At 36.4% G+C, this 11,846-nt stretch overlaps 1 protein-coding gene across 1 annotated transcript in view; it reads right to left on the minus strand.

The window, feature by feature from the left end:
* Window positions 1-11,846, minus strand: part of PPFIBP1 (PTPRF interacting protein, binding protein 1 (liprin beta 1)) — a 158,245-nt gene that overhangs the window by 30,523 nt on the left and 115,876 nt on the right. Inside the window, exons 9-13 of the mRNA XM_008569442.1 lie at window positions 9,871-9,963; window positions 7,804-7,918; window positions 5,857-5,889; window positions 3,807-3,868; window positions 595-686 (exon numbers count right to left, since the gene is read on the minus strand). Coding sequence (XP_008567664.1) covers window positions 595-686; window positions 3,807-3,868; window positions 5,857-5,889; window positions 7,804-7,918; window positions 9,871-9,963 — 395 coding nt within the window. The remainder of the gene's footprint in view (window positions 1-594; window positions 687-3,806; window positions 3,869-5,856; window positions 5,890-7,803; window positions 7,919-9,870; window positions 9,964-11,846) is intronic.

Genomic DNA, 11,846 nt, shown 5'->3' on the forward strand with positions numbered 1-11,846 from the left:
TTGAGTGGAGTGTACTGTAGACGGATGGTCAGGGAGAGCCTCTCCAGAGAGAGAGAACAGCAGCATGTGCCCAGATCCTAGGGGAATACAGAAGTTGGTCCATTTGTTGCAAAGATAATGTTGCTGACTTAAAACACACACACACACACACACACACACACACACAGACAAAACTCTTCTGTGGATCCCCCTGCACTTGAACAAGAGCTGAACCCCTCACCTTGCATGACCTAGTTGCTGTTCATCTCTACTCTCTCATCTCATCTCACTCTGCCCACTGCTCACTGCTTTGCAGCCACGCTAGTCTTCTTTGACTACTTAAACACACCAACTTCTGTATTCCCCTAGGATCTGGGCACATGCTGCTGTTCTCTCTCTCTGGAGAGGCTCTCCCTGACCATCCGTCTACAGTACACTCCACTCAAGAGCCCGTACACTTTCTGGCAGAGAAGAGTTGCCTAATAATATTGTTCAATAAATGAATGAGCTACCCAATTTGGGACAATGGATACAATCCCTGAAAGAAGCTGAGGCCAAATGTATAAGTTCATGGCCACATAACATCAAGTAAGGTAGAAAACCCATTAGAGCTACACTCTACCTTTTTTACCTTGGGTCAGTACTACGGTATCTTGCATTTTCTTGTACCTGTTCAGGCACTGTCGAAGATCTTCTATTTTCCGATCCTATGATTAAAATAAATTATCACCTTTAATACCATGATTTTAAAACAGAAAAGGTAACTGTGACATAAAGAGTAAGTAGACATGAATTATTTACAATAATCAAAAAATACTTCTAAACTTTAGTAATACTGGTAATATCTAGAATATTTTTCCTACGTACATCAGAGATATGAAAAAAGTACCTCTAAATTTAGAGATCCTATCCTTCAGCTGCCATCTTTAAAAAACAAAAACAAAACAAGGTGATAAGATACAAAACAAAACCAAAAAAAAAGAAAAAGAAAAAATCAGCTTTCATTACTCTCCTCTCTAACTGATAAGTTAACCCTTGAAAGAAAGACCTACATCTGCTGTCTTTGTCAGTCTCATTAATCACCATCTGGCTTTTCCTTCTTCAAAACACTCCATCAAAGTTGCTCCAATTAGTCATCAGTGATCTCCTATCCTTTAAAACAACAAACACTTTTCCAGCCTTTTCTCTAGGTAGCACCTGACTGAACCCACTCTTTTCTTCTTTCATTTCTCTGGCCACTCTTTCTTTTCTTCTATTTTGATTTTTTAATCCCTTGCCCAGATAGTTACTCCACTACCATGAACCCCATTATTTTCCCAACCTGGACAATGAATTTAGAGCTCCAAGGTTCTGTCCTTGACCCTCTTCTCTTTTCTATGCCCTCAGCTATGGTGCATTATAAAAATAGCCTCCCCAGCTCCTCCCACACTGGTTCTGGCCTTGGTCATGTGACTCCTTGGTCACTGCCTGATGAGATATCAACAAATGTGATTCAAGCAAAGGCTTGAAAAGCATTTGCACATTGTGGCTACCCTCTGGTGCTGCTCTAGGGAAGTCTGAGAAACGATGTGAAGGAGCCTAGGCTAGTCTACTGGAGGATGAGAGACTATTTGGAGAAGAGATGAGTCATCCCAACTGGGGCCAAACCAAACCAGTGTATTAATCTCCAGACACTGAATTGCAGTATCCTAGATCATGCAGCCCCACAGGAGCCACCAACTGACTGCAGAGATCAGCAACCCCCAGAAGTATGAGAAATAATAAATGTGGTTTGTCATGGAGCAAAAGCTAATTGACATCAATTGTAGCTTAGTCCCCATCAATCTACGATTCTACATTTCTCTAAAAATTGATGACGTTCACTCCTCACCAATCTGTAATTCTACATGAATCCTAAAACTTAGATTCAGGTTCCATCTTTCTAAGAGAAATCTTCTCTAAGAATGTCCCATGAGCACATCAGATTGAATACAGTGTATCTGAAATTAAGCTCGTTATTTCCCTCCAGTACTTGAACCTCTGCTTAGGTTTCCTCAACTCTCTAAGGGTACTATCATTTCACCCAGGTGCACAAAACAGAAACTTACTCTCATTTCTCAAATCCAGACATCTTTAAATCTTGTCAGCCTGTACATTTCTCTAAAATCTCTTCCCTCTTTGCCACTTCACCACCATTGCCCTATTTCAGGCCCTCTTCGTTTCTCACTTAGACGATTTTTAACAGTTTCTTAATTGTTATATTTCTCTTTACTCCCCCATTCTGCTTCCAGAGTTAGCTTTCAAGAGTAGCAATTGAATTATGTCACTGCCCAAGGTCTATAAGCTAGGACCCCACAGCACGAGCCTCGCACATGAAGTCGCCTGCCTTCTGACTGAGCTCCCTGGTCAGCCTCATACACCCCCACCTCCCTGTATCTCATGCCCCGGCACTTTCTCAGCATGCACTGGGCTATTTCCAGCCTGGGTTTTGAGGGATGTTTTGGTTCATGGCCCCTTTGCCTGGAAACCTTAACTTTCCCCATGAACAACTCTTGCTCTTCCTCAGAATTTACTCAAATATGTCCTCTTTGAAACCTTCTGGAAACTCCCATGGAAGTTATGTTACTCTTGGTGCTTCTCTAGCAGTTTGAACACCTGGTAAGCCGTCATTCAACACTGAGAGTTCTGTTTGTTGTTGCTTTTTTGGGGAAAGAAATTAAAACAAAATAAATTTCAGCGATTTTTTTTTTAAAAAGATAAAAAGCTATGGTGGGCAGCTTGCTAATTACTTTTCTTTTTATTCAATAGTGGGAAAGCCTAGCAAAAAGAAACCTAAATATGGGGGGGTGAAAATGACAATGAGTTTATTTCCAAGGAATAAAGAGTAAATAAAAAGAGAGAAAGCTAAACATAAATGAGATAAGAATTAGAGTAGACAAGAATTAGGAAAAAAAAAACTTGTGAGAAAAAGATTAAGCCAAAGTTCTTTGATATTTTGCTGTTTTTTACTTTCTCAAAATCACTCTTTTCTTGGGAAAATGTCCCCTTGTCTATTCATTATGGGACACGAGGGGACAGCAATTCTGATGACATGGAGCTGAACTCGACTGTTACCACCTACTATATACGTGGATGGCCAGACAAGCCATGAAGAAACACGTTGCCTTACTAGAGTACCTGTGTCCCTGCTCCCAGCAGGGTGAAACTGAAGATGTGGGTAAGAAGATCCAACTGGGGGAAAAGAACCCCTGGAGACCTTGGTATCAGTCCATGTAGATAAAACAAGGCCTAGGCCCATACATGACCTCACTGCACCTGTGCCTCTGTTGTCTGATATTTCACCTCTCAGGAGAGCAGAGACAACCACGGATGTGAAAGAGGCCAGGAGTGTGCAGGAAATAATAGGTATATGGAGAAGAAAACCAACACGATCGTGAAGTTAAAGTTGTCATGGTCTACCTCCTTCAGAGTTCGTATCTTAGCCCAGAATTTCCAGTGACCACAGCAATGATGTACTGTGGAATGCATCCTTTCTCTTAACTATCACCTGAATATACAGAACCGATCTGGTAGTTTGAACACTTTCTAAACTCATGGGGGCAGAGGGGGGATATTCTCAGTGGAGCCAGAGGTACAGGTCCCTATTCCTATGCACACAGCTACAATCACAATTGCCATCACTGACAGTGTGTGTTCCTGAGCATGCAGAGAGAGGGAATGTTTGCTCCTTAATGTCAGTAGTGTCTTGGGTATATTCTTTCAAACTGGGATATCTCAAGAAATTGCACGGAATGATCAAAATGGTGTTACAAAACATCCACAAATATCTTTAAATTTCATCTGGATACCTTTTCTTCATTTGCTGCCATCAAAGACTCCACAGCCTTTTTCATTTTCTGAACTTCAATGTCTGAAAATAACACAATGACCAACCAGAAGTCAGTTCAGTTAACACATGTGACAATGACGAGAAGCTACTTACTCTTCAGAATGGAATATTTTAAGGTAACAATTGTTAATAATTTGTTTTATTTGCTTTTTAAAAGGGAGCATTTTAACACCCATATTCTTTTTTTAGGGAAAATCTGAAAGATGAACACCATCTTTCTCACCCAAACAGTTGTTCCAGAAAGAAAATAAGGGCATGTGAGAGCTATCTACCCTCTGCAAGCAACAACACAACCTTCATGAGAACAGCTGAGATGAAATTTGAGTACTGTAACAACAAAAACACGGAGTTTTCAAAAAAGGAACCAAGACAGCTGTGGGTGAAAGCACTGAATGGTACACATAATGAGAAAAGCAGAGAAAATGATATTCAGTTATAACCAAGATGGAGACAGGAATGCTAAGAGCCTCATGGAACGTGATATTTACGTGAGTAGTCATGCTTAGAAGCTGGCTGCAGGTTCCATACAGAAGGGCAATAAGCATTTTGCTTCATCTATAAACTTCATTTCCAATACTGTTTTAAAACAGTTTTTGAGACACAGAGGCCAAAGTAAGCTGAGTGTGATTTTTCCTTAAAATTTGATATTCAAATACAAAAGCAAGTTACTTTAATAATAAAAACTCAAATATTTTAAAAATAAAAAGTCACTCCAATGTGAAACCATAAATTAAAAAGCTGAAACAGAAAAAATAATTCAGCTAAAGTTGCCTGCTTATCAGAAAAAAATACTCTACTTTAGATAATTTTAACTGATTGACAATGTCATTTTAGCCCAGAGATCCATTTTAGATCTCTGACCTCTAGAACTGTAAGATAATAAATCTGTGTTTTTTAAGCAACCAAAAAGAAAAAAGATAATTTTTAAAATAATGGAGCATCACTCAGCACTGATATAACATTTTCAGTTAAGATCTATTCTATAGACACTTTTTTAAAGACAATTCCCTTGACTTAATAATTCAATGTCTAGATTTTTTTGTACTGTGTGATTTGAATTTTTTGTTCCTTGCTATGATCAATGTTTATGTAGTAGAGCATTACAATCACAAATCAAGGTTTTTGGTTTGATTACCCTACATTACATTTTTTAATGCAGTTCTGATTTCTGACTTGACTAAAATAAGCTGTGTCTTAATGTATGTGATGAGTACTTAAAATTTTAATCCATGTGGTCCCCCCCTTTTATTGCACTGTATGTCAGAAGCTCTAACTCTTTCATACATACGTAAAATTTAATGGTTCCATTGTACTATTTGACCATGACATTTTGGAGAAACATTCCCAGCTGTAATGTTGTATACGGTAGCCCTCACCTGATGCTAGACCTTTCAAAACCACTATATTTCTAATAAATTTTGCTGTGAAAAACTGAAAAAAAAAATTCAGTGTGTGGGGGAAAGAGCTCATTAAGGATTTATCTTTATGTTGCATTAAATAATTCAGTCTCCATTAATCAGTCCTGGATACAATCTCTTTTGTAACACCAAGAGGACAAATTCAAAGAAGCTTCTGATGTAAACCTCAGTAAAATAGTGGACTTCGAAACATTGCAGAACAAAAGCAAAGTTCAAAATGGTCTTTCAACTGTGGTAAATCTTAAAAACAGTGGGTTTTCATAAATATAAGTGTTGTTTTCTCCTTCGATCCTGTATCACCCAGAGCACAGAGAAAACATTTTCTTATCTCTACCACTCTGTGTGCCCTGTTGTACCCAGTGGAGCAAAAGGGCTGAATCAAACAAAATCTGCAAAATGATCTTTTACCCCTTGTTTGTATTGTCTATTTGTCTACCCTCTATTATGTATACTCTGAAGAAATGGAGGGCTTATTGATGAAGCAACTTTACATCTTTGGTGAGAGAAATGTTTTAAAACACATGCAAAGAACAGTCCAAGTAGTACTTTTGGTGAATGTAAAGGCTGATGGAAATACACCAAAAACCTTACTTTTTTCTTTGAGCTTCTTTTTAAAATTTTCATCTGTGCAGGAAAACCCATCAAATTGGAAGTTAGAATATGTTACAACAATAAATAATATTTTTAAAGCACTATTACTTAGTCTCCTTTCACCTAAAATAAGGGGACTCTAACCTTATAAAATCTGGATATTAAGCCCTATATTATGACTTTAAGATTGGTAGTACAATAAATAATTCTCTGTGGGAGGTTGGAGAATGTACCTAATTAATCAGAAGACCTAAATTCGAGTTACTATTTCTTTCACTTCATCTTTCTGAACTTTGAATTTCTCAAATTAAAATTAGGCCTATGGAGTATAAGCACTTCTTACACCATATGTGCTGAAAAACAAGTTAATGTTGCTTTGGCTGCTTTTTATATTTCCATCACAGTTTGATACGTGGTCCTTCCTGAATGTGACTAGTACATTGTTTGTGTAACATCCAACTCACCTCTCAAGTTCAACAACACTGATACAGGCTTCTGTTCAATGACATGAGTCCACTGATGATGCACGTATATACTGCTGCAGTGTCAGACTGCCATGACGTTTCTTTCTTTCTTTCTTTCTTTGGTTGTGCATGAGGTTTTCTCTTATACTTTCTATATTTAAATTTTTTTCTTTAGAGACCATGTACAATTTTTGTAATAAGAAAACTTAATGGGTGTTATTTTCTAAAGAATATTTCTTCCTTTTGACCTGGTCAGATCAATATATTGACTTGCTGCCATGAAGTTTCTAAACACTTGCTCTCAAACCCTGTATTTATCTGGTTGTGCACGGACAACAAGCAGTTCACAGACTGGTTCTAGCCCTCAGATTAGACTTTGGATAGCACTACCCTAAAATACCCTCTAATACACAAGTCCTGTGATTCTATCTCAATCTTAAAGCCCTAAAAGTATGACCTATTTCTGAATGCCCTTTAATAATACGCAACTCTACATATGCCAAAATACAAGAGGTATATCCACTTCCCTTAGGTTTGATGAGCCGAGTTTTCCTATGGAGAGGGAACTGTGATACCTACAGGTATATAAAGCCATGGTATCCCAGAGCCAAGAAAGACTTAGAGGTAATCTAATTCAAGTCCCTTATTATGCAGACAATAATGTTATTAATTTCTACGTAAGAGATAAAAATGTACCAAGCTACTAACTGGAATTTGTTCTGTTTCAAATGATTCAAAAGTTGCTTTGGTATCTCATAGTGCCACCGTTGTCATTTGTAATAACAAAGAAAGGTTCGATTTGACCTGGTGTTGTCAGATATCATGCACACTATAGTTACAAATATAATTTTTAAAAAGACATATTTTATTCAAGTTATTTTCTATCATGTATAACCTACCTTATTAAAAATTATAATCCACATAATACTCAGAACGAACCTCCTCAGTTATGAAAAAATAATTTGGATACACTCATACATTTTTCCAAAAAACAGAATTAGCCTATTTTTGCTTCTGGCTCAACCCGTGGTAAAAAATTTTCACTAATTTGCCAAAGGTACACAGCCATTCCTCTCTTTTCTCAAAAGGGCAGAAAAGATTTCTAAAGCTCTGCACTCTATCTTGTCCTATTTCAGTTCTGAGAGAAACAATCTTGGGACATAGTAATGGTTCTTCTTAATTCTCTTGACATTCCCTTGTATTGCAGTTTGGACAAGTACATTCTCATGCTGAGAATTTACAATTAGTAATCTAAAATGAACACCCAGTGAAGTACAGAAGTTTCCTCCAGCTGCTGAAGAAGTTAATGAATTCCCCATCACAGCAGAGAGTCTTGGAGAATTCCCTGTGGTCCTGGGTCTAGTTGGCTTTTGCTAATCTTTCTCTGATGCTAAAATTACATATTGACTAACACCAGTTTCTTTTGTAGATTTTAGAGGATTTTAACAAAGTAAGATAACAAATGTTAAATATGTATTTTTACCTCTATCAGGAATTTCTATCCCTTCTCCTTTCATCCTGGAAACCAATTTTTCTTGTAGCCTTTTTACTTCACATTCCTTCTCTTCCAGTTGTTCTTTTAACGATGCGAGTTCCTCCTACAAATTACAAATTCATTTTATAACAGTAGATTATGACAATAAGAGAATATTCAGAGACCATGTTAGCTCTTTAAAGCAATAATCAGATTTTGCAAATGAAACAAGAATCTATAAGAATTTAGACACAAACATCAGAAATTATACAAGGGCAATGATGAGCAGGAAGCAAGACTATTAATATAAGCCCAATTTATAATCATTATAGTATAATTATTTCAATTTTCTTTGTAATTAAAAGAAATCTTTTAAAGTGTAATTAGAAATAGGATAGACCTAAGGTTTAAATCTTATGTTAAATTTAAAAACCTGACCAAGTTAATCAAGGAGGACAATTATATTAGATATTTAGTGTCATCAAACCAAATAAAGTACAAATGGGATAAGATTTGTTTGACATCTACTCAGCATTTCAGGATGGCACTCATGCTTCCTGGACAAGCAGAGAGCTGAATTAGTGGGTAAGGTAACAAGTCATGAAAAACTTTAGTCAAATCACGGGACTAAATATAATTCATCCTCATCACTAAGATCACAGGACAGAATCTCCAACAACAGTGGGAAAAACAAATTTAGCAAAAGTCCTCTTTTATTTTTTAACTATGCAACTGTAAAAGATCCCAAGTCCATTGCTCTATTTACTAATGTTTTAATTTTCAGATTCATTTTAGTAAAGAAGTTAGGTTTAGCAAACTTAAATTTTGCTGGCTGTATTTAACACAGAAAATAACACATTACTTTTGCAGTGCTGATAAGTACACCTTTATATTTGATGTCACATTTTATTTTCAGAATGTCTAAAGATATTTATTACATTTAGTTCTATGAGAAGATAGAGCTCTCCAAAGAAGCTAGAAAGTTGGCCCTATAGGTTTGAATTATGCTAGGGGCTGACACCAAGTTCAAGAAATTTTCAGCAGCACTGGCAAGAAGGGCTGCCTTGTTCTCACTGCACTGCTTCTAAGCGGTCATTTCTATTCACTGGCACAAAATAGTTAAAATAGTTAACTGCTGTTTACGTTTACCTCCAAGAAAGTCCTGAAGGAGGAAAGCAGTCTCTACTGTTGATATAAAACAGAATTCTATCACAGGTGAACTTCTTTACAATTGTTTTATTTACCATGTTTGGGTTTCAGTCTAAGAGACCTAGATTTAACTTATCAATTAATACTTTTATTTGACTTGTTTATTGTTTTTCACTAATTATTGGTATGAAACAGAATTCTATCACAGGTGAACTTCTTTATAATTGTTTTATTTACCATGTTTGGGTTTCAGTCTAAGAGACTTAGATTTAACTTATCAATTAATACTTTTATTTGACTTGTTTATTGTTTTTCACTAATTATTGCACACGTTTCTGAAACCTATATCAGGCATCCCATTGTCCCTTGAATGAGCTTTAACTGTATTGTTAACAAACAGGCAGCACACACAAAATGAATGCACACGCCACGGAAAACACCACCACGGCAAAACGACACAAGCCAGAGAGCGACAGGCCACGGGTCCCATCACCCAAGGTCTACTGCACCTTCAGTGACTCCCACTTTTGTTCCATCCGCTGCTTTTCATACTGCATCTGACCCACCTTGATTTTCATGCTAGAAAGTTTGGCCATTAAAGACTGGTAGAGAGACAGAGGAGTGAAAGAAAACTACAGATAGAAAAAGACAAGCTAAATAACCAAGAAAACAGTATCAGTTTGTAAAGGAGGTTAGACAACTCAGACAAATGGCAGGTTATATTTGGTCAGGTTAGTTAAGCCTTGTTTTTTATTCAGAACAGTAGCATTTAAATTCAAGAAGGCTTCCAGCTTGGGGGAAACATCATTTACTTGTAAAATACCTTCTTTATCATATACTAAGTAGAAAACATTTTATGTATATTATTGGTCATAGATGAGTCGTGGAGCCATTTGTTTAAACATTTTTACTGGTGAGAAAACTTACTTTGGTTGATTTAAGCTTTTTTTCATACTGAAGTCTTTCACTGTCCATGTCACTGACTTTCAGCCTCAAATCATTGATCTCTTGCATTAGCCCCTGTCCAAAAGGAAGCAAGGAAATGCATTAGGAAAGTGGCAACAGTTATCTATACCAAAATAGCTTGTAAATCTTAATAAATCAATGGCTCCTAGGGTTAAAGTTGTATGAATTAGATGATACAAATGGGAAAAAAATGTATCTCCTTAAGAACCAAACCATTTTTCTCTTTGTTTTTATTTTTTTGTTATTTTTCTGGCAGCTGGTCGGTACAGGGATCTGAACCCTTGACCTTGGTGTTATCAGCAGCACGCTCTAACCAAGTGAGCTAACCAACCAGTCCCCATTTTCCTGTTTAAAAGATTGCTTTAAATTCACAATGCTGCAGCCTTAAAGTGATGAGATTATACCAAAAAAGGAAACTATAATTTTGATTAACAAAGGCAGTTAATCACTATCATCTGTCAAATATTTCTAGACTAAAAATGACTGTATGAACTCTTTTAAGATAAACCACAGAAATTTTCTTTAGTAAAACCATTTACTTTTAGGTCCTTTTCAGTGATAGATGGGTATTTATAAAAATACTTTTTATAATTCCTTCCTTTGTCTATAAAAATGCAGATTATTCATCAACACAATCTGGGAAAATGGAATGAAATTTAAATCTCCTCTAATGATTGATATGTTTTGCTCCTCTCTTTTCACAAAACACTTATTCCTGACACAGAGGCTACAGAACAGAATTTTACAAGAATGCCATAAGAAACAAATAGAGGGCCGAGCCCGTGGCGCACTCGGGAGAGTGCGGCGCTGGGAGCGCACCAGCGCTCCCGCCGTGGGTTCGGATCCTATATAGGGATGACTGGTGCGCTCACAGCGCTCACTGGCTGAGCGACTGGCTGAGCGCTGTGCGGCCGGTCTCAAAAAGGACAAAAGAAACAAATAGAACAGTGCTATCAGAAATAAAACTGTAAACAGAGATTATTCTAAACTTCCAAGTGTAATGATTCAAGTTCACGAAGGCTAGGAAAAGGGATGCTACAATACTCTTACAAGTGAAATACATTTGGTAGTAAACCCACAGCCTTTTAAATTGTGGTCTCTTGCAAAATGGGGAAAAGTATTACCTATCATTATTATATAATAACTTATTAATAATCATATAATATTTCAATAAGAAGAAATCTATTTTCTCCTTTTATGAATGAGGTCAAGAACTGTTTGACATTATTCAATAACATTTTGGTTGTGATTCTTTATCTACAAGTTCAGAATTCAAGTTGAAAGAAAAAGTCAGTTTCTCCCACTTATTTAAACTTATCATCTTTTGCATGATATGAATTCGTAGTGATTGTTTTGCATCAATCTGGTTTTTTAATATATATTCTCCCACTTTCTCATTAAGAAATAGCTTTTTGTATTCTTATCTGGTGGTGTTGTATTTTACCACTGCCTTTAGAAATAGTGACAATTTGCAAAAAAGAAACAATTGAAGAAAATGGAATTATAAACTAGGATCATTTTTTCTATTTTAAAAAACTACACAATTACCTTTTATGTCAACACTTGAAATATGAATCTAAATTTTCAACATGAAAGAAGTCTTATCTTTCCATGATAACTCAAGCTGGAAAATCTGGAAATAGCTCCTTAATATGAGACTTTAAAAAATAGAATGAACTATTTCAATTAATTTCTTATCAGAAGTCCAGTTCTTTAAAAAAAAAAAAAAATCCCTGTTACCTTTTCTGTTTCAGAGAACTCTCTCTTCAGGGCTTCCACAGGAACTCAATTTCAGAAATCTGTGCTCTTAACAGAAGGGGGCACTGTTGAATGATGCTAACTAACCATCTCCCATCAGCAATTTCTGGGACAGGCAAGTCCTGAATTTTCCAAGGTTTAAAACAACTTTTGCCCCCAATCTTTCAGAAATGCCTATA

This window comes from Galeopterus variegatus, unplaced genomic scaffold (genome assembly GCF_000696425.1).
Source record: "Galeopterus variegatus unplaced genomic scaffold, G_variegatus-3.0.2 Scaffold496, whole genome shotgun sequence".
In the NCBI taxonomy this organism is placed as follows: domain Eukaryota; kingdom Metazoa; phylum Chordata; class Mammalia; order Dermoptera; family Cynocephalidae; genus Galeopterus; species Galeopterus variegatus.